General features: G+C 59.9%; 1 protein-coding gene across 4 annotated transcripts in view; it reads left to right on the top strand.

Moving 5' to 3' along the window:
• ZC3H18 (zinc finger CCCH-type containing 18) overlaps positions 1-22,619 on the top strand; it is a 59,575-nt gene that overhangs the window by 32,649 nt on the left and 4,307 nt on the right. For all 4 annotated transcript variants that reach the window (XM_042968180.1, XM_042968179.1, XM_042968178.1 and 1 more), the window contains 7 exons: positions 3,252-3,369; positions 4,274-4,542; positions 17,125-17,316; positions 17,931-18,056; positions 20,507-20,611; positions 21,611-21,754; positions 22,107-22,166. In XM_042968180.1, coding sequence (XP_042824114.1) covers positions 3,252-3,369; positions 4,274-4,542; positions 17,125-17,316; positions 17,931-18,056; positions 20,507-20,611; positions 21,611-21,754; positions 22,107-22,166 — 1,014 coding nt within the window. The remainder of the gene's footprint in view (positions 1-3,251; positions 3,370-4,273; positions 4,543-17,124; positions 17,317-17,930; positions 18,057-20,506; positions 20,612-21,610; positions 21,755-22,106; positions 22,167-22,619) is intronic.

Here is a 22,619-nt window from a genome sequence, read left to right on the forward strand (position 1 = left end):
GCAAACAGAAGGCAGTGGCAGCTGTAGGAAGCGGCGGGGGGGGGGGGGGAGGACAGTTGGAAGTTCACATCGAGAAGCTGGAGGCCGGGCTGGGACTCAGGCCGCTGAGGAGGGGAGCGCTGGCCGGCTGTGCCAGCTCCCCTGTGGTGGGCGAGGAGGCCGGGGTGCCAGGGTCCTGCGGGCGGCAACGGGCAGAGGCCAGGACAGAGAGACCCTTCCGCCCCCGGGCCCGGCCAGCCCCTGCGGCACCTGTCGTGGGCCAGCCTCGCGCGGGGCAGTCGGGAGAACAGGGTGCTCTTGGCAGAGGGTGTGGGGGGCTCAGTCAGATACCAAGCAGACAGCTTAAAAGCAGTTCAGGGCCGTTGATGTAAAACTCAGAACGACCAGCCGTGCTGGTGTTCCCTGCCCGGGACCCCGGGGCACAACAAGCTCTGTGCCCAGGTGCTCTCCACCCGGCGACGCGGCAGGCCTGTGCGCCGGGTGAGGGAAGGTGGGGAAGGGCGTGAGGGCGGAGTACCAGGTGCGCCCCTGGACCGGCAGCACCACCAGCGGCCGGCCAGGGTGTCCAGGGAAGGTGGGGCCCCGCTGGCTAACTAACAAGCCTTCTGGGCGATCCTCGTGCCCACCCACTGAGGTTTGAGAGCCGTGGACTTCAGTTCGGGGGCCCGGGCCCCCACCTGACGTCAGGGGCGGTGTGGTCAGGCTCTGGCAGCGTGCAGCTGGGTGCTCTGTTGTGGAACCAGTGGGGAAGGGTGCCCGCTCAGGAGCTCCTGAGGAAGTAGCCTGAGACAGTAGGAAGCACAGGCAAACCAGTGTTTTCTTTATGCCTTTTTGGGAATTAACTCGTTTAGCAGGATCACTTAGTAAAGGTAGTGCTTTTCAGATGCCAACCACCTTGTGGGACCTCATGCACACAAGATATTAAGAAATGTCACCTGGGGGCGTCTGGGTGGCTCAGTCGGTTAAGTGTCCGACTTCGGCTCAGGTCATGATCTCGCGGTCAGTGAGTTCAAGCCCCGCATCGGGCTCTGTGCTGACAGCTCAGAGCCTGGAGCCTGTTTCAGATTCTGTGTCTCCCTCTCTCTCTGCCCCTCCCCTGGTCATACTCTGTCTCCCTCTGTCTCTCAAAAATAAATATTAAAAAAAAAAAAAAGATGTCACACTGGGGGGTGGGGCGGTGGGGGTCTCAGTTGGTTACGTGTCCAACTGCGGCTCAGGTCGTGATCTCACCGTTCCTGGGTTCGAGCCCCACGTCGGGCTCTGTGCTGACAGCTCAGAGCCTGGAGCCTGCTTCAGGGTCTGTGTCTCCCTCTCTCTCTGCCCCTCTTCCCCTCTGAAAAACGAAAAAAATGATTAAAAAAAAGAAAGAAATGTCACCCTGGGGTTCCCAGCCAGCTCAGTCAGTGCGAGTGCGACTCCTGACCTCAGGGCCACGAGTTCAAGTCCCGTGACTTTGATGTCATCTCTGTGCAGGAGGCTGGGGTGCGCTGTATGCAAGAACATGCCCTGAGCCCACAAAGGCGCCCTGACCGTTCCCTCCTTCACGTGGGGACCCTGGTGGTGGTGTCCTAAGACTCCAGGCCGTCCCACGGGAGAGAGGCCGTTACACGTTGTTTACCCGGTTTTCCAGAAACGAATTTGTCGGCACGGCCCTCCTTTGAGAGAGCACGCACCCTCACATCCGTTTGGGAAGGTGTTTCTCCCAGGGCCTGGGTTGGCCGGGAATGGTGCTGGGGCCTGGGGGGGCCACGTTCTCTCTTGCTGTCGAGCAGCGGGCTGGGCCGCGACAGGCCTCCGCAGCTGCTGACTGCTGTCTTACACGCGACCTGAGTGGTGGGCACTTACGCACTTTGGAAGATGTCTGGCCACTTGGAGTGAAAGAGAGCTGTGTCCTCCAGCAGAGCCGGCCTCGGGTGAGTCAGTCGGCCGGGGTCCTGGCCCAGGCGGGGCAGACACCTCCCAGAAGGCAGCCCGCTGGAGGCCATCGGGGGACCCAGAAGCTCGGCCTGGCAGCCTCTTCAGGTTGTGGGCACGTTGGTTTCCCCCACCAGCTCACTCACAGTGGGGAGTCGGTCTGGAGCCAGGTAATCCCTGAAAGAATGCCTGTTGCCGGACTTGCGTCAGGGTCCAGGGCACCCCCAGGGCAGGTCCTCTGGGTCAGTGGCTAAGGTGGGATCTCCTTACCTTCCTCCCCACGGTCAGTGGCTGTCCCTTCCCCATTGAGTACAAGTCTGCCTTGGCCCCTCAGGAGGCTCCTTTATCCTACGTGCGGGGTCTGTCCCTGGACCATTTGTTTCTTCGTGAGAAAGGCAGGCCTGCAGTGTGGTGTTGTCTCAGGGTGTGTCTTTCTTGGCTGGGCTTGCACATCTCTGCCTGCCTGTGCATTCGGGGACCAGTTGTCGAGCTCCATGTGGAAGCCCACCGGTGTTTTTACTGGGATTGCCCTCCATTTGCAAATTGATGGAGAGAGCTGACTTCTGGGCAGCCTCCAGTCCTGGCTGAAGACCAGAAACATGGTCTCGTGTGTTCACATGTCCTCTTTGTCCTTGAGAAGCGCATTAAAGCTTTTGTCAGATAGGTTCTGCTCAGTTCTGGTTAAACGCAGTTTGTTCCTCGGTGTTTCTTCTTTCTTGCTGCTGTAAAAGAGGGTTTCTCTGCTCCTTGTCCGGAGTGGTCATCTGTGTGCGTGGAGGCGTCGGTCTCATGCTTCACTGGGCCCTCTGGCTGCCTGGATCGGCCTTACCGGGACTCAGGTTCCAGGTCTGGTGCCATTTCATTTGCGGGCGTGGGTCCTTTTCCTCCTCGCCCAGCCTCCGCGGCTTCATTCGTCTGATGGCAGCAGCCAGCCTCTGCCACGCCGGTGGATGGCCATGGAGGCCGTGGCCACCTTGCCTTTGCCCGGTCTTACAGAAATGCCCCTGTTCCCATTAGTAAGAGGTTGGCTCGAGTTCCAACGTATGTGTGTGAGTTAAGTCTCGTCAGGAAGTGTTGTCTCCAGCTCCCTGCGGTGTTTGTCATCGTAGGTGCGATCCTCTGTGGTTCTTCTCTTCAGGTCTGCCATTATGTGTGGCGTATTCACGAATTTCCTCCTTCTGACTCATCCTCAGATTCCTGGAATAAATCCCACTGAGTCATAGCGTATTTTATTTTCTTCATGTGGTGTCGGATTCTGTTTGCTAACGTTTTGTGTAATATTTTTGCCTTAATATTCGTAAGTGATAAGATTTGCCTCGTACTCGCTCATTTTGCAGACTGGAGCCTTATGCAGACCCGTACTACGACTATGAAATCGAGCGCTTCTGGCGTGGCGGGCAGTACGAGAACTTCCGGGTGCAGTACACGGAGACAGAGCCGTACCACAATTACCGGGTGAGTGTGACGGTCGTGCACGTCTCCCTGCGCTGGTCCGTTTCTTAAGATTACCCTCGTTTTCATCTGTGGGACTTGATGCGGTTTTAGTAGCATGGGCAGAGCGTACCAGTTTCACGTCCCGACTGCCTGTTCGTGGAGAAGCAGTTCGGATCCACAGGTTAAATTGGTGGTGGTTTCCTTTAGTTGATCTGTGCCCTTGCTCTGGGCTTGTTAAAAACTAGGTTTGCCGACTGGATTATTGATACAGCTCTGCATGGGACTGTGTTCTGCCCTCCTGAGTGTTTACTCCTTCAGGTTCCCTAGCGGTACCATTTATAACTGTGCTGTCCTCACCCATGTCCTCACCCACTTTAGTGACCACCCCCCCCGCCCCCAGCTGTGCCTTGCTGGCCTGGAGGGTGGGCCCGGGCTGTGGGGGTACAGGTGCGGCCTGCCAGGCAGGGTCTCCCTGAAGGTAGAAGTGACTTGTCGGAGCCGCTTTCCACCGCCTCTGTCCCCCACCACGCCCGAGGCTGCGGCCAGTGGCAGGGCAGGGGCGCACTTCGTTCCCTCACAGGCCACTTGAAACCCGAAACCCGTGTCCGTGCTGTGATTTGGGCTTTGTCCCGTTTTAACTTTGAACACTAGAGCAGATGGATGGAGGAGACCTGAGCGATAGTTCCGGAAGGCGCTCGAGGCCTGTGCCTCGGAAAGCAGGGGCCGTGCCCCGCGCTGTCCCCGCCCCTGGAGGGGGGGGCGCGGCCCCGGCGACTGGCGGACCGGGTAGCGGTGCCTGGAGGACCTGGAGGACGACCTGGGGAACAGAGCCTGGGGAACAGAGCCGGCGCGGGAGGTGGCCCCCGCGGCCTCCCCGCCGCCCGCGTTCTGCCGGCCGCCGCCCAGCGCGTGTCTTTGGCTTCAGGACCGGGAGCGCGAGCGCGAGCGCGAGAACCGGCAGCGGGAGCGCGAGCGGGAGCGCGAACGGGACCGCGAGCGGGAGCGCCGGCAGCGGGAGCGCGAGCGCGAGCGGGAGCGGGAGCGCGACAAGGAGCGGCAGCGGAGGAAGGAGGAGTGGGAGAGAGAGCGAGCCAAGCGCGACGAGAAGGACCGCCAGCACCGAGACCGCGACCGCGAGAAGGAGCGAGAGAAGGAGAAGGAGAAGCCGAAGCCCCGCTCCCCGCAGCCGCCCAGGTAGGTCGTGGGCCCCTGGGCTCTGGGCTTTGTCCCCGCCGTGGGGTCCCCGGAGCGGAGGGGGCGCGCCCGCCGGCCACAGCCCCAGAATCCTCGCTGGAGAAAGGTCGGTGTGTCGGGATGAGTGGGTGCCGGCCCGTCCCGGAACGTGCGTGTCCCGGCGGGATCGCACCCCAGCGCACCCCGTCACCACCCTGTGTCGCAAAAGCTCTGAATTCCCGGTCACGCCGCTTTGGCACGGCGCCAGGGAGGTGGCTCTGGCGGCCGGAGCGCCGGTCCTCGAGCCCCCCGCCGTGGAGGGCCGGCCTCCCCCTCGCTCGTCCCCCGTCTTCCGGGTGGTGGCTGTGGTTTTGTGCCGGTCGCGGGAGCTGCCGGGGTGGTGGCCGGGCGGGCAGTGAGGACGTGCCCTTCCGGTTCAGGGTCCGAGCGTGAGTGTTTGAGGACCAGGGCGGACACGTGGTCCTCAGGAGAAGATCCCGGAGCTGGAGGGGACTTTGTCTGTGTCTGTGTTGACAGCCTAACGGGAGGCAATCCACACACCCCGCAGTGCCCGTGTTTAAAGTGTACAGAATATTGTAAGCTTGCAGAATATTCAGAACGGTGGCCCCGCCACAACTTTAAGGCCCTTTTGTGGCCCAAAAAGAAACCTCATGCCCATCAACAGTCACCCCTCGTTATCCCCAAACGCCCCCCGGCTCCTGGCAGACACGGGTGTGCTTATCCTGGACACAGAGCGTGCGGTCTCTTGTGACTGGCTCCTTCCGCCCAGCGTGATCTCTGAAGCACATCCGCAGGGTGGCCGTGTCCGTGCCTCTGCGGCCGAAGACGATGCCGTTGTGGGGAACACCCGTCCTGTCCTGTCAGTGCACCTTTCAGTCGTTTCTCCCTTTGTCTGTCATGAACACGAGCATCGTGTGCAAGCGTTTTTGCAGAAGTGGTTTTCATTTCCCTCGAGTATACGCCTAGGAGTGCAGTTGCTGGGTCACGTGATAGCTGTGTTCAGCCTTCTGGGGAGTTTCTGGAATCTTCCAGAGTGGCTGCACCATGGTACATTCCCATCGGAAACGTGTGAGGGTTCTACTCGTCTCCACATTGTCTGTTTTTGCCCATTTTTTTTTTATCGCAGCCATCCACTGGGTGTGAAACGGTAGCTCATCGCAGCTTGGTTTACGTTTTCTGGTAACTAATGACCTCTTTAGTCATTGAGAGCCATTTTAGTCATGAAAACGCTGGGCCTCTTTTCATGTGCTTCTTGGTATATGCTCTTGGGAGAAATGTCTATCCAGATTTTTCGCCCATCTTTTAATTAGGCCGTCTTATTGAGTTGTAGGAGTTCCTCACGTTCTAGGTACAGACCCCTTGTCAGACACCTGACTTGCACGTGTGCTCCCCCGTTGTGCAGTTGGTGGTTTTGCTTTCTTGATGACATCAGCCTTTTTCTTAATTTATTTTATTTTATTTTTTTAGCGGGAGCCTTGTATTTTATATTTTTTCCAGTTTTACCGAACTATAGTTCAGTATGTAACTATAGTTCAGACATGTAACATTGTATACGCTTAAAGTATACAATGTGATGACCGGTACGTGCACATGTTGCAGAATTGTTGCCACAGTGAAATTGGTTAACAGCAATATTGTTTCACATAATTCCCTCACGTGTGTGGTGAGAACATCCCAGAACTGTCTCGCATCTCAGGTACACGGGTACACGATACGGTATTTCAACCGCGGGCCCACCGCGGTACCCTAGATCCCCGGCACCGACTCGTCTCACGACTGGAAATTTGTACCACGTGACCAACATCTTGCCGTTTCCTCCACGCCCTTCTCCTGTCTGTTTCTAGATGTTTGGCTCTTTTCGATTCTCCGTGTAAGTTAGGAATATACAGTAAGAAGTCTTTTTTTGCCTGACTTCACCGAGCGTAGTTTCTCAGGGTCCGTCCACGTTCTCACAAATGGCAGGATGTCCCTCTTTCTCGCGGCTGAATCACCGTCCATGGTATGGCTCCACCACACCTTCTTCATCTGCCAGTGGACGCTCAGCTGGTTTCCGCGTCCTCCCTTCGAGAAGGAAGCTGCGGTGAACACGGGAGTGTGGACGTCTCTTCTGTTTGCGTTTCGTTTGGATGTTTACCCAGAAGTGGTTGCTGGATCACGTGGTAGTTCTGTGTTCAGTTTTTTGAGGACCCTCCATACTGTTTTCCACAGCGGCCGCGCCCGTTTGCATTCCCACCGACAGTGCACGAGGGGTCCCCTTCCCCACCCTCACTGACGCTTGTTACCAGTTGTGTTTTTGATGACAGCCTTTTAAGAGGTGGGACGTGATCCCTCATTTTGGGTTTGATTTGCAGTCGCCTGGTGATGAGTGATGTTGAGCGCCTTCTCACGTTCCTGTTGGCCATCTGGCTGTCTTCTTTTGGAGAATGTCTAGTCAGGCAATTGCCCATTTTTAAATTGGATTCTTTGGTTTTTGCCATTGAGTTGTAGGAGTTCTTTACGTATTTTGGATATTAATCTCTCACCTGATAAATGGCTTGCGAGTATTTTTTTCGCGCTCTTGTAGGCTGTCCTTTCACTTTGTTGATGATTTACTTTGCTTTGTGGAAGCTTTTTAGCCGGTGTGGTCCCACTGTTTATATTTGGTCTTGTTGCCCGTGGTGTGGGTGAGACTCGCATCGAGGAGCTTTATTGTCGTGTTTCCAACTGGGAGCTTCTGGATTTCGCGTCTTTAATCCATTTGGAATTATTTTTGTGTGCAGTGTAAGACAGGGGTCCACTTCTTTCTGTATGTGGCTGTCCGGTTTTTCCAGCATGGTTTATTGAAGAGACCATCTTTTCTCCTTTGTGTCTTCTTACCTCCTTTGTTGTAATTGACCATATATGCATGGATTGACTTCTGGGCTCTCTGTTCTGTCCCATTGATCTGTGTCTGGTGTTTGTTTGTTTGTCTGCCTTAAGTGGTCTCTGTGCCCATCGTGGGGCTTGAACTCACGACCCCGATTGCACACTCCACCATCTGAGCCAGCCAGGGGCCCTGATACGTGTCTGTTGTTATGCCAATACCATACAGTTTTGGTTACTAAAGCTTTGTGATACAGTTCGAAATCAGGAAGCGAGATTCTTGATCCAGCTGTGTTCTTGTTCGAGATTGCTTTGGCTATTTGGGGTCTTTTGTGGTTCCATACAGTTGTTTTTTCTATTCCTGGTGAACACTGCCCTTGGAGTTTTGATAGGGATTCCAGTCTGTACTTGGCTTTGGGTGGTGTGGACATTTCTTCTGCATCCTTGCGATCCGTGAACGCGGAATAGATTTCCGTTAATTGTGGAGTCTTCGATTTCTTTCGTTGGTTTCATACAGTTGTCAGGATACAGTGCTTTCACGTCCTTGGCTACATTTATTCCTAAGTATTTTATTTTTGATGCAGTTGTAAATGGGATTGTTTTCTTTGTTGTTGTTGTTCACGTTGTTACTGTATAAAAATGCAACAGATTTTTGTATGTTGAATTTGTGTCCTTTGTACCGAATTCATTTACTGGTGACGGTTCCTTGGTGGGGGAAGCTGAGCTCTTCCCGTAGATCTCGTCCCCTGTGTCAGCGCAGCTGTGTTTCTGACAACGAGCATCAGGACCGTAGTCTTTGGTTTCACGGTCAACTCTGGCCGCAGCAGGACAGTCCGTGTGAGCACCAGCCTTGACTGTTCCCATCCTCCAGGTGGTGATGAATTGCCCTCACTAAATTCGCTGTATTTTTTCATACTTTCCTAACATTGGGCAAAGCGATGTTTCGACAGGACGTTCAGAGTGAATCACACGCCCTAGATGCAGAAACAGTTCATTCTCTGGAAGACCGCTGTGACGGATCTTTATGTGGCCGGAACCGCCGTTTACCTCACCGTGAAATTCATCACTTCATTTGAAGCGCAAAGCTTGATTTTGATCTTCCTGCTCTCGGTCCCTGGAAACCCCTCTGCTTGCGCCACCGCTGCGCTCTTCGTCCAGCCTGGGCCCTGGCCACCCTCCGCCCCTGCTGGGCCCCGGCGTCTCTGGGACTCTGCTCCGACATGGCCGCTCAGAGGGGCCTCCCCACCCACCCCTGTCTTCGCTCCCTGCTTGGTAGATCCTCACGGCTGTCGTCGCTCCCCGATGTCACATTGTGCTGTTCGCATCTCTGTTAGCCTGTGCTGCCTTCCAAAGTGGGATCCCCAGGGGGGCACCGTGGCAGCAGGTCCCGTCTCAGAGCCAGGCACGGAGCTGGAGCCCGCAGACCCTCGATGGTGCTGTGGAGTTGTTCTGGATTCGGTAGCAGCCTGCGTTTTGCCCCGTCTGCCGCCGTGAGTGTTGTAAGGTGGACAGAATCATAGGCTGAGTTCTGCAGAGAGGACTAATTCAGTCTGCTTTCCAGATTCGTGAAACGGCTGTTTTCGTGCACATCCACATCCCTGGTCTTAGAAGGAGAAACACAAGAAAGACGGACAGATGATGTCTAGGATGTGTGGACTCCCAGATCACATCAGCAAGTCCGTTCTCGTGGTTTGCTGGTTTATGAGCGAATTCGCTCATATTTACTCTGACGACCAACCGCCTCCCTCCACTCCCTCCATTGACACGTCCTGCTCGTCTCCAGGAGGCCAGGTAGCTCTTCCAAGTTGGAGGTCTGTTCTTCCGGCACAGGGACCCTTTTATACCCGAGGGCGTGTGCTTTTAGAGAGAGTCCGTGGGAGAACAGCTGCGCCGGCGGCTGTGTCTGTCTGTGCTTGTGACTGACTCCTGGGACAGACGCCCGCCTGCCACTCATTCCCGGTCCCAGTGCTGCCCGACCCCTGCAGAGGAGGTGCCCACGCGAGTCCAGCGAGACTGCGCTAACAGCAGTGCTGTGTGTCGGCGTGGCCCCCGGGCGCCAGACGCCTGTGCAGAACGGCCTCACACACAGCCTGCGTTTGCACAGCCCAGGATCGGCAGGTGAGGGCCGGGGTCAGTGAGAACACGGCTGAGCCCGCAGGGCGGGTTCAGGAGGCGCGACTGAGTGGCTTCTTCCTAAAAGGAGGTGCAGCTTCCTCACCGGACCAGGCAGGCGTGCCCTCTACTTGTTTCTGCCCGGTTTGCTCCCGTCTGTTGGGCTCACGGTCCCCCTCTTTTCTTGCCTGGACTCTCACTTTCGCTCCTGCGGACCGTCCCCCACAGGACTTCTGCTGACGGCAGGGACACGTGCACCCTGTCCCTTGGTTAGGATTCAGCCTGTCTCACTGGTGCCGGGGAGTCTTGCACCCCGTCTTTGATCACTCTGGCTGGAACCCTGCTGGCCCTGCGACCGGCCCGAAGGGCTAGGGTTTCACCAGAGCAGAATTTCCAACCCGGCCCTCCTATTTCCTTTTCCTGTGACCAGCCAGAGCCGGTGTGACTGCTTCTTCGGGAGGAAGCTGAATTTCCCTGTGGTAGTATGTTTGTGCGATCTCCCTGTCGTCGAAGAGTTTGTTTACTTAGCCCAGGACGGCTTGGGGATTTTACAGCAGCAGCTGGACAGAAAGGGTTCTCCTCGCCTGAAATAGGAGACAGACACGGTCCCGTTCAGAGAGTCCGGTGGGAAGCTCTCGTCTGTGCCACCAGGGGGGCCATGTGCCGGAGCGGATGCGGCACCGCTCTGGTCCTCGCAGAGCCCGGTGGACGTGACGGGGGTAGGCGATGAACTCCGTGCGCTGGTGGCTCTCCCGTCTTGTCTGCAGCCGGCGCGGGCGCTTTAAACCCAGAGCCCCCGCCACCCAGCAGAGGGCACGGGCACGCAGCGCGGCGGAGCGAGCTGTGGGTGAGGGCTGGCAGTGGCGCTCCGGGCTCCCGGTTTCTTCCCCCCGCCCGTCCCGAGCTGGTCTGCTCTGACACGGCACCTGGTGAGCTGTCGGGGTTTCTTGCCAGCTTTACGCTGGGCCTCGCAGGCTAGACGCGGTGTCACCGTGTGCGCAGATGTGTCCCTCTCCATTTAGCTTGGCCTTCTGTAACTGTGCCTTTTGGGGTCCCTGGCCGCTCCTGCATCTGGGCTATTTAGAGACTAGACTGGAACCTCGTAAGCAGTCGTATGGGACGCGTCTATGTAAATAGAGGGAAACCCCTTTTGTGAAACCTTCTAATCTTTACAGCCGAGCCAGTGGGTGTGCTCTGGGCGGGGCTGAGGCGGGTCATGAGGATGTGCTTTGGCACAGGCAGATTCAGGCCATCCCAGATAAAAATAGCAGCTGACATCTTCCTGGAGGGATTGCCCAGACCGCCTGTTACCGCGAGAGCTGCGCACGGTTGAGGTGTGGTGCCCCTTGGGGTGACATGGCACACTCCTCGTTTCCTGGGAGGGAACCTGCCCGCCTCTCCACGTTCCCCGAAGCCCACGCTCTCCTCAGAGGGGTCCTTGGCGTCTCGGGGTGCGAGAGGCCTGTGCGCGGCCCGTCAGTGTCCGGTCGGAGGCACATCGGGGGGTCTGTGAGCCCCCCACAGAGGCCTGCTCTGGACTCGCCCCGGCCCGGAGCAGCTGGCTTGCGGCTGGGCCCCCGCCCTGCGTGTGTCTGAGCAGCTCAGGTTGCCCCTTTATTCGCAAAAACCACACGTTGGGTTTCCCTCCGCTTTTGGGGACGCTCCGCTCCCGCCCGGCCAGCGCCCGTGCCCATCTGCCCGGCCTCCCGCCGCCCGGCCTCGGCCGCTGCGGTGTCTCCCCACCTTCCATGGCCTCCGTGGCACACTCTGTCGGGTTCGTGAATTTGAACATGACAAGTCGTGGCCTGAGTGTGCCGACGACCACACCCGAACAACCTGGCCTCCCGCTCTGCTCCCAGCGGACGCTGTGACGCTTCATGCTCCGCGACCAGCCCGGCGTCGCAGATACCTCCGAGCTGGTTCCCCGGCACTTAGGCTCAGCTCCGAAACCGTCCTCGGTCTTGTCTCCGGGCAAGGCACTCCCCTGGGGGTTTCCTAACCCTCATGTCCCCGTTCTGATCTCGGCGCTCGTCCGTCCTGGGCACGGCTGAATTGCTCGGCTCTGAGAAAGTCACGTCTGGGGTATCTTTGAGGAAAAGCGCATCCTGGTTTTTAGCTTCTTGACTACCTACCCCCCTGAGTCATCCAGAACTTGCTCAGCTATTTGCTCAGTACAAAAAGGCAGATGATGGCAGTATGTCATGCTCTCAGGTGTGTGTGGATGTCTGGCGTGGGTGGGAGTTGGGGAGGTACGGACGGACGCGGGTGCGGCCATGACATGGGAGAGGCGCTCGGGAGCCTCCTCGGGCATCGCTGTGTGCCCGCTTTGTCCTCTGCTCCCCCCGAAGTTCATGTCGGGGCACACAGGGCTTGTGTGTCCCTGGGTTTACTTGTCCCTGATTAGGTTCGAGTGTGTTTTCAGAGGCGGAGGGTGAACGTGACATCACCGTAGGCCCTTCCGTCTCTCCTCCCCTGGAAGACCGGGAGTGCAGCGGCCTGTGCTGCAGCATCCGGCAGGTCCTGTGCGGGCACCGCGCTGGGGGCATGGGGGGGGGGCGGGGGGGGGGGGGAGTAGGCTCCTTTGCAGGCGGGCGTTCCAGAGGGAGGGAGCCCCTGCCCGGGCCAGCGCCCTCCCAGAAGCACATGGACCGCCGTGGGTGGCTTCTGCCCGGTGTTGAGGAGGGTGATCACGGCGCAGGCTTCCACATAAGGCCCCACAGAGGCTCCGGGAGCACAGGCGTGCTGAACGTCTCCCGCGGAAGGTACCGTGACCTTCCCAGACAGGAGTGTGAACAAGTTAGGTGACTTGCGGTTCCCTTTTCCTGGATCCTTATTAGAGACTTAGCCCTTTGATTTTAGAAGAACACCTTTCTGCTTTCACGTTGTTCCACTTTGGAGCCCACGCTTGGCAGCCGCTCAGCTCGGAGTTTCCAGACACCGTTCCGTCACCCTCTTACGTCACCGCCACCTCACACCCCTGTGGCCCGTGTGAGACACGAGGCGTGTCAGGAGTCGACCCGGGCCCCTGTGTCGTGTTGTGTTCCGACGTGGGCATTTGGCAGTCCTGGTACGGCTGACCTTTGCTCCTTGGAGCGTCTCCCGAGGCCTTGAACAAAGGCTCTGTACCCGGAAGATAAGCTTGTGTTGTAGCTGTGCTGGGAAGGCCACTTCCTCGGCGGAGGGACAGGAGCCTGGCTTCCCCTCTCCCTTGGGAAGGCTTTATGCAAATTCCACGCGCGTTCCTGACTTGGGCCTGGCCTCCCCAGTCACCTGCTGACTTCGCTGTTCCTGTTCCTGGGCTGAGTCGCAAGCCGGGGGGGGGGGGGGGGGGGGGGGGGGGGGGGGGGGGGGCGGGGCAGTTCCGCTGCTTTCTGCTGCTTTCTTTCTCCACGAGGTCCTTTGTCACGTTGTGACTTTGCTTGGTTTTCCGGGCCACGCGCGCTCTCTCTTCCGGGGTGTCGGCACTCTCTGAAAGGGGCTTCATCCTCAGGGGCCTGGCCTCTCTCTGAGAGCACAGGAGCCGCCATGGGCCCCGTGTCAGGGGCGCTGCTGCCCAGGGTTTCAGAGCCGGCCGCCCGGGCTCTGCCCCCTCACTGACTGGGTTGTGTCGGACTCCTCTGCCCGCCCTGTGCTGCCCACCGCAGCCCAGAGCTCGGGGCCCCTTCCTCCTCTGAGGCCCCATGAGAGGTGAGAGCAGGGCACTGATAAAGACTCCGAGAGCGTGTGCGGGTCCGTACAGCAGACCGCTCTCTCTGCAGGAGTGGAAAAATCTTTAGTACTTGGGGTTTCTCTGTAACAAATGTGAAACGTTACGGCGTAGGAACGTTTGGAAAACCTTACAAAGAATAGAGGAAACGGTGAAGAAGGAAAGACAGTGGACCAGGTGGCTGCTGTCACCCCTAGCCACACGTGCCCACCCGCATGGGAGTCTGGGGATGCCTCGTCCGCCCTCTGCCGGCCGTCCCCAGTGTCCTGTGCACGTCTCCCAGTGGGACTTCCCGTGAGCTCTTCGTCGGTCATTTTCCCAAAAACACTTGCCATCAAAACTGATGGTTCCAGGTTTGTGTCCAGGCCTGAGACCCTTTCTTCCCGGTCTGGGTCCCCAAGTCCGCGGCCCCTCTCAGCAGTGTCTGACGTGGGGGGTCTGCAGAAGGGACCCCTGGCTCAACGTGCTCCCCAGACTGCTCCATTCTTGCACCACCTGCACGGCTTTCTGTGTCCAGGTCCCACATGTGCTCCTTACGTTTTTTGAGGTTTTCACTTTTTAAGCTTAAATACGTCTAAAAAGGAAACTTTACATCATTTCCGTAAAGCAGGCCAGATCATTTGTCCTAGTGAGTCACTATGGAAATAAAGTCAGAAGTAAAAATGGTTGTTTGTGTACTAGTTAATTAAAACCAGGACCCCCATTTGCCACAGTTTGGGGATCTCTGGTTTCATGGGGTCACTACCAGGCATCCAGCCCTTCAGAAGCAAGGCCCCCACAGCGCCCCCAGGCCCCGTTCCAGCACTGTTGAAGGGCAGCTCATTGTGAAGCCCATAGTGTCACCCCAGTGTGAGTGAAAGGGTGTCGCTGGCAAGAAACACTGACTCTAAAAGAGGACGGGAGTCTGCTTTGGCCTCCGCTCGGTGACCTCAGTGCTGTGATGGAGACAGATCAGTGTTCTGTCCTTTCTCTGCTCACTGCAGCAGGGGCCCTCGGTGCAGTCACGGCAGCGTCACAGGCCTGTCCCTTTTTCGGCCGCTTTGCTGCCCCTGGTAGACGGGCCGCAAACCGGCCAAGCTGGGCCGTTCGATGACTCATGGAAACCCGGTGACCAAGGTGTTCTGTTTCCTGTTGCATTTTTAGAATGAGAGCAGCACAGGACGTGGAAAGGTGATGGCAGCCTGGGGCAGCTGGGACAGCTGGGACAGGCTGGAATCGACAGGTTTTTGCTTCCTCCCGGGATTACTTTCCTCGGAGGACACGCTTACGAGCTTATGTGGCATTGTCTCTCGGGGTTTGGGGCCGACAAAACAGGGATTTTATGCTTCAATTTAGTGTGTCCTTAGGGCAGTTTTAAATGTTGGTTTTCGCTTCTGCTGCGGGAGCCTTCGCAAGTAGCAGACCTGAAACTCGCTGGTGGTTCTGCAGATGTCGGCAGGTGACGGTTTTTATGTATCGTGATGTGAGATAACTGGATGCTGGTCACGGCAAAGCCAAGTGGAACCGAGAGGCTCAGGTGCTGGTGGTGGAGACTCCGCAGCAGCTGAAAGTCTACCCAGAAAAGGCAGGACGTCTTATGAAGAGAACGGCCCCCACGAGGGAAGGCCTGGGTGAATGGCAAGATGCTCTTAGCTTAGGAACACGCCCGCGGGAGGCCCGGTGGGGGGACAGCGTCTGCAGGCACGAGGGCGGCACGCGCCGAGCACCTTGGGGAACTCGGAGCGTCGGGGCTTCTGGACCGTGCACCTCCCGGGGGGACGATCCTGGAGGGAGGGGAGTAGCCGGGTTACGAGACAGCGGCCCCCGAGAGTGAGACACGCACACCAGAGGTGGCCCCGCATCCCAGAGCCGCTGGCGGAGAAGCCGGCCGGCGCCGTGGGCCCCCTCCCCTCACGCCACCTTGTGCTCTGCCCTACGCGTCGCAGACAGAAACCGCAACTCCGGGCACACCAAAGAGTGGACTGTTAACACAAGAAAGAAAGGAAGGAGCTCGAGATCACCCAGAAGAAAAACACAAGCGAGGGCGGCTCCGAGTGGAGCGGGACCCGTGTGCCGGAAAGAGAAGGAGCCCATTCGATGCCGCCACCAGAGTTGAGAGCCAGTAGCCGGGGACAGACGCGGGACCGTGAAGGGCTCCCTCCCACATAAAGAACTGGCCAGAAAAGTGGCCAAGAGTGAGGCCGACGGCCAGAGTTCAGGGTGGCCAGGAGGCGCGGGGGCCGGCCTTCTGGCCCCAGCTGCCGCCACAGACACCAGGAGCCCTTTCCACGTACGCAGTTGCCACGTTGAGGGTTTATCTTGTGTTTCCCTCGTAACACGGGAACCCGCACGGTGAGAACGAGGTAACGTGGGCGCCTTCACGCTGCCGAGCGAGCGCAGGTTGGTGTCCCTTTGGGGAAGATACTTAGCTTGTAAAACGTTCATTTCCTTTGACCCACCGTTTCGACTTCTCAGGAGTCTGCTCTTAGAAGAAACAAGTTGTCCGTGAACGTAGAAGGGGTCATTTTAGCATTATAGGTTAGAAACAGCCGATGGTGTAGGAATGTTGGAATTCTGTGGCACGTGGCATGTGGCGCGCGTCATCACACGGTCCGGGAAGACCCCACTTGCACAGCAGGTGCCACGGGGAGGCGCCCCGTTGCAGCCGAGCGCTCACCGGGCGGGTCATGGGTACAGTGGGCGTGAGTGCACGCGGGAGTGTTCGTTGCGGCCAACCGAGTGCGGGGGAAGGGAGCACAGAGGCGTAAAGACATGCTGGCCGTCTCTGGAAAATGGGAGGACCGGATTTTTATTTATTTCCTTGTTTGTACTTTCTGTGTTTTTTAAACGAACTTTATAGTATTTAATTAATAAAGGACTATATCCCGGGACCAGCACACAACTGCTACTTGTCTGGGATCCTATACTTTGGCTCCTCATTAAGGGAGGAGGTTTTGGTTTGTGGGGTGTATCTGTGGGCACAGGGCGCCCTGGCCAGTGCTGGGCCTCCTCCCAAGCTGGGCTGCCGAAGTCCCTTCTCCCGCTTTGTCTCTGCCGCGAGCTCCTGGGTGGTGTGGACGGGCTCACCCGTCTAGGACTCAGCCGCCCAGCACCTCCCACCGCCTTTAAGGAGGGCTCCCGGTTCTTCTGCCGGAAGCCCGCCGTCCACCACAGAGTGTGGCTCTCACACTTCAGCCTTGATCCTTTTCCAGGTGACTTCTGTCCACTTGTGGTTACCACGGATGCAGCCCCGCTGAGATTTGGGGGCGATTGCTCATCGGGCCTGGCAGGGTCCCTCATCCTGGCCCGCTAGCCCTCAGTCCTGACGCTTGCGTTAACGGCGGTCACGGAGGAGCACCCCTCTCTGGGCCACTGCCTCCCCCCGCCACCCTCCCTCTCTGGCTTTGATCAGGATATTCTCTGGGTGAATTAAACCAGCCTCTTTAAACCTAACTCAGACGACAAACGAACCGTTTAAGGCTGGAGTTTCATGATTCGTCAAATCTCTAATGCACGTGAAAACAAAAAGTGCTTCGTTACCCTTAAATTAAGCATTTGTTGTGCACCTGCGTGCCAGCTCTAGAGAGCATGTTGGATGGGCCACCTCTGTCCCTGTCCTCCCCAGAGTTTGTAGTGTGGGTGGGGAAGATAGGAGGTCAGGAAGCAGGTACACCCGAAAAGGTAAGTACCAATGTGGTTAGGTGTCCTGAGGGAGAAAGATGGGTGTTTGCCCAGGAAGGACGCGTGTGCGGGGAGACCGTTCACGGAGCGAGCTCTGCTGTCGGTGGACTGTTGCCGCCCCCATAGGCGACCCTTTATTTGTCAGGCTTCCCTTGAATAAGGCACTTCACGCCGTGATCTCACCCCTTATAAGGTTCCCTTCACCAGACAGCGGCGCCTTCATGGAAGGGGTCCCAGCGTTGCTAACATCTCTGTGATTTTAGCCGTCAAACTGAGCCACCAAAGAAGGAGGCCACCGCTGCCGGCCCGCAGGTGAAGCGAGCAGACGAGTGGAAGGACCCCTGGCGTCGGTCCAAGTCTCCCAAGAAGAAACTCGGGGTGTCCGTCTCCCCCAGCCGGGCACGAAGGCGTCGGAAAACATCCGCCTCGTCGGCCTCTGCCTCCAATTCCTCCAGGTAAGGAGGCCGGCTGGTCGGAGTTAAGCTGGTTCATCCGCACCACCGGACGGCCACGCCGCCCCCGCCTGAGGACAGTCAGTGGGACTGCAGGGGCGTCTGTTCCGAGATTATTGAGAAGCTGGGGTGCTAGAGCGTCAGCGGCAAACAGAACCGATGCTCGGAGCCTCAGAAAGGCTTCACGCCCCCCAAAATAGACACTTGAGACCGGCCAGGATGTTGGCGACCCAGCCGGGAGCACGGACCCGGTGAGGGCAGAGGGGTCAGCCCCTCTCTTGCTGTGAGTTGGGGCTTCTGTGTGTCCACCGGGTCTGAACAAACAGACGAGGGTGCAGCCCCTCGTGGGGGGAGCCTGCGGTGTGGACGGAGACCGGAGAGGTCCTGGTGGATTCGGGGTTCCCGTGGCGTGCGCCAGGGGCCGATAAGTACACGTGGGCGTGTGCGCAGGTCAGACGTGCTCTCCCGCACGCGTGGGCCCACCTGCGCTGGCTCCGTCCCCCCGGGGCCCGCGAGCCGTCACCCGGCAACAGCGAGGCCAGCGGGCCGGCACCGGGAGGCGGGCCACGGGCCGAGGCACACGGGCCCCACTCGCATTCCTGTCTTCGGCACTGCAGGTCCTCGTCGCGGTCGTCCTCTTACTCCGGCTCCGGGTCGTCCCGGTCGCGCTCCCGCTCCTCCTCCTACAGCTCCTACTCCAGCCGGTCTTCCAGACACAGCTCGTTCTCAGGCAGCCGCTCCAGGTACGTCCCGGCCGCCACACGCGGCCAGTGCGGGCGCCCGAGGGCGCGGCCTCTGTCCGACGGCGCCCTTCCGGGCTGCTCGGCTGTTCTCGGACGGCGTAGGCCGTGCGTCTCACGCCGTCTTCTGAGGAAGGGCACGGGGCAAGATGACGCGGGGTGGGTGCTGCGGGCTCGGACCTGGTGGGAACTAAGGCCACGGCCGGGCCACGGCCCGACCATCCCCTCTGTCCGCTGGGCCCGCAGCCACGTGCGGCGATCCTCACTCTGATACGGAGTGTTGGGCTGTGCGTGAGCCCCGTCTGGGGATGTTACAACTTTTCCGTCGTCACAGGAAGTTCTGCTGGACGCTTCTGAAAAGATCACACAAGAGGTGTATTTTCCCCATTGAAAATAGACAGGCTCCGGAATCTTAGGGAATTCTTCAGTCATTTGTGTCGGAACAAAGTCGTCGGTCAGCATGACAAACGGGACCGTTCTGGGGCTCTGTTTCGCTGCTGTTGTTTCCCTAACCAGTGCAGGTGGCGTGTGCTCCAGCCGCCCCCCTCCCCTGCCTGTGGGCAGATGCCAGCTGCCTGAGGCCCTTTCTGCCTCATCCCGCCTGCCAGAGACGCTGGCGGGGAAGCCCACCGGCTCCCTTTCTTTCCCTTAGTCCCGTTCGGGGTTCAGTTAGGAGAGGAGGGGTCCAAGACCACAGGACGGTGGGGAGTGGAGGACCACCCGTGCAGCGGCCTGCACAGCACCCGGGGTGTGCCCCGCACCCCTGGACGGCCGCGGCCAGAGACCTCGTCATCCCAGTCCTTGACCAGGACCACACACGGGCCAGACGCATGTACACGCTCATTTGGGAAGTGTATCACCATGCGTTCTTGGAATAGATTGGTCGGTCCCACGGTGGCGCCCCTTCCTGGCAAACGGTTGCTTCGGGGCAGTTACAGAGATGATTAGAGCAGCATTGGGAGATCGCTGGAGCCACCGGACCCGATGGTCGAGATGGTAGTCTGAGTGCAGGACAGATGGGGTGGGTTACGTGGGGCCTGTTTTCTGTGGACGTCGGATCTTGTGCAGCCCAAGAGAAAGAAAGGCAGCCTGTTTCTGAGGGTGTCTAGAGGGTCAGCTGTGGGCACTGAGGCCTCACAACCTTGTGGCCAGGGGTTTTAAGCTGTACTCGAGGGGTACAGAGGAAGGCTGCAGGTCACGGGTCAATCAGGGAGGGCTACCTGTGGGAGGAGAGGTAGAAGACGGAAAGGATACCAACCAGAGCGTCAGTGGCAAGAATCTGTGTGTGTGGCCTCGTTTAGGACACGTGCACGGTGAGCTGTGGGCCTGAGGCCCCGCTGAGAGATTGGGAAGTTTTGGAAGTGCTAGTGGTGCCAGGAGGGCAAGATGTCACCTGCGGTGTCTCCTCTGCGGGGCTTCGAAGGCGCTGAGGGGGATGGGCAGGAGGCCCGCGGTGCAGTGAGGCGTCCTTGTCACCCAGCTCTGCAGAGCCACCCCCCGTGTCCCAGGCCTGTGTCCCAGGCCCAGTTTCCCTCGTCGGCTTCAGGATCTTCTCACATCACGAATGTAGACATCGCAGCCGTTTTCACAAAATCAGCCACACGTCCTTGGCCACCTGACCTTCCTCCTCGGGTTGCCCGGACACCCCTGCTGCCCACTGCCCGCAGACCCCTCCCCCGTGCACACCCGTAGCGGCCAGGGCTCCGTAGCAGTGCCTCTGAGGACTCCCCAGGCGGAGGCGCGGGGCCGTGTGGCCTCGCAAGGCCTTCCTCTGGACTCTCACGGTGGGCGGCCCCAGCCGAGCCAGCGTGAGGACAGGAGAGTGCGGCACGTGTCCGCGCCTCTGTCTGTAAAACCGCCGTGCGGTGACCGCAGGGGCTCAAGGTGTTCAGCTGTTGCCCGTTTGGCCGAAGATGTCGCACGTTTTGCGCCACGGTCTCCAAGTCGGGAGAAATTGGCAAACCCGGAGCCTCTCGGAGGCTCCCTCCTCTGGGAGGGTGTGCTGGGTCCCAGGACGGAGGAGGCAGCCTGGCCGGCCTCAGAGCCTCCCGGCCAGCGCCCCCCGTCCCGCTGCTCACGTCGGAGACTGTCTCAGAGTGTCCTCCGGCAGGAGCCGCCCCCACCCCCTGCCCCCCCCCCCCCCCCCCCCCCCCGGGCCTCCGTGCCTGGCTCCCTCGCACAGCCCTCTGTCCCACCACTGTCACCGGGCCAGGTCGGGCTGTGTGTGTCCTTGCTGTCCCGCCCACACGGCTCCCAGGGCGGCGGGACCCCCGGCCTGGTGACTCCTTTTCCCACTGCTGTTTGAGGAGAGGACCGGGAACACCCGAAAGCCGTTTTAAATCCGAGGCCGAGACTTGCCGTGACCTCTTCTGCGAAGGCAGGCAGCGTCCCCGGCCTTGATCGGGACCAGGGCACCGCAGTGCTCCCTCCTCACGTGTCCGTTTGCTCTCTAGGTCCCGGTCCTTTTCCTCGTCCCCGTCCCCGTCCCCAACGCCTTCCCCACACAGACCTTCCGTCAGAACCAAGGGGGAGCCGGCCCCGCCTCCCGGGAAAGCAGGGTAAGTGCCCCGGGGGTCAGGCCCTCCGCGCTCTCCCTGCCTCCCTCTCTCCCCACCTCCCCCACCCCCCACCCCCCACCCCCCCCCACTGTAAAGAGGCCCCAGTGAGGTCCTAGAAGGTGGGCGGCGGCGCCAGGAGACCGGGCCGTGGGGGAGGCGGTTCCATCGCCCTCCCGGGGCTGTGTCCGGGACACGCGGAAGGGGGCAGCCTGCCACCCCGGGCTCGCCGTTCACTCTCGCTCCTCCCGGCGCGTGGGACTAGCGCGGGAAACGGGAGACACCGCAGAGCGCCCCAGGCACCACGCCACCCGGTGGGTGACGCCTAGGGCCGCTGCCGAACGCAGGGGGCTCCCCTCCGAGCACCGCAGGGCCCGGGAGGCCAGTGGTGGGGTCGGCCCCACGGGCAGGGCGAGGCCGGGGCGCGGCTGAGCATAGGGGCCCCGCCTGCTCGCCGCCCGACCCCTCGGTGCCCGTCGGCCAGCCCACGCCGCGGACGCTCCTGGCGAGCGAGTCCTGAGTAGCCCGCTTTTAAAGCGTTAATGCGAATGGCGTCGAGGGATAACTCACGTCAGCGGCACCACGTCCGTCCAAGTTGTGCCACTAGATGTACTTGACAAACGTGTGAGGCCACCCACCGCAGTCCGGACACGCCGGCCCGCGGGAGGCTGTCCCCGGCCGGGCCCGCACCGAACCTGACTCGCCCCCGACACTGTGCCGAGCGGCATGCTTTTTGCCCGGACTTTGTTTCCTGAACTGAGTGTTCGCCCCACCCAAACGATTGGCAGAGTCTTTCCCCCACACTGACGGGAGCCACCAGCTCTTGGGAGCGTTTCCCCTCCCGCAGTGCGGGCCCCACGCCTGAGCGGGCCGGGCCCGGGGACAGCCCGGAGATGGGCATCCCCAGCAGGCACGGCGCCAGCTGTCATTCTCGAGGGTTCCTCGAGGACCCGTCCCCGCCTGTTAGGCCGGGTCTGACCCTCCCCCCGTCTCCTGTCACAGAGAGAAGTCCATGAAGAAGCCAGCCCCTCCTCCAGCCCCACCGCAGGCCCCTAAGACCACCGCTCCGGCCCCCGAGCCCGCCAAGCCAGGAGACCCTCGGGAAGCCAGGAGGAGAGAGCGGCCAGCTAGGAGCCCCCCCAGGAGGTAAGCGAACGGGCTTCTGGGTACCCTTCTGGAGATTTCTGCGTCTGTGGTGCCAGAGCCGAGGGACTTGCCGGCCCTCGATTTCCCCGCGAGCGCGCTGGGAGGCGCAAGCCCCTGAGAGGGAAGGTGTGGCCGTGCGGGACGCGGGCGCCCCCTCGACACCGAGGAGTCCCCTGGAGAGAGGCTGCTGGGGGGCTCGAGCAGAGGCTGGCGTCCTTGTTTTGTGGAGAAGCCAGCCTTGAAAGAGCAGAGCCCCGCCCACTCAGGGGAGAGCAGCAGCGCCTGGGCCTGTGGGTGGGGGGGTGGGGACCGGAGGGACGGGCGGCCGTGGCACCGCCTCTGTGTGTTGCAGGCGGACCATCAGCGGCAGCGGCAGCGGCAGCAGCTACAGCGGCTCTAGTTCCAGATCCAGGTTATTGTCCGCGCCTCTCCGGCCCCGGCCCCACGCACCCGGCCGCCTCCTCCCCCAGGCCCGGGGGGCCCCCCCCCCCCCCCCCCCCCCCCCCCCCCCCCGAGGTGCTGTGGGGCAGCACGCGGACCAAGAAGACGAGGCACCTTGGCCGGCAGCCCCGAGGCCAGCACGGAGCCCTCCCCGCCACCCCATGCTTGAGGCGCTCGGCGGACGGCCTGTAACCAAATCCGGGAAAAGAATGAGCGGGAAAGAATTCTGCTCTTAAGCTGTTTGGAGGGAAGACCGTGTGAGACCAGCGCTCGGGTTCCTGAATCGAACTTTCTCTTTCGTTTGTAGGCAGCGGGTGGTTTATCCTTTTGCCCACATCTTCCTAAAATAGGTTTCAAGTCCCAGTCTTTAAGCAAAACTGGGTCCTCCCTTTCTCCCCTGATCGTTTCGGGGTCTGAGGACCTA

The sequence above is a fragment of the Panthera tigris genome, chromosome E2 (genome assembly GCF_018350195.1).
Source record: "Panthera tigris isolate Pti1 chromosome E2, P.tigris_Pti1_mat1.1, whole genome shotgun sequence".
Lineage (NCBI taxonomy): Eukaryota > Metazoa > Chordata > Mammalia > Carnivora > Felidae > Panthera > Panthera tigris.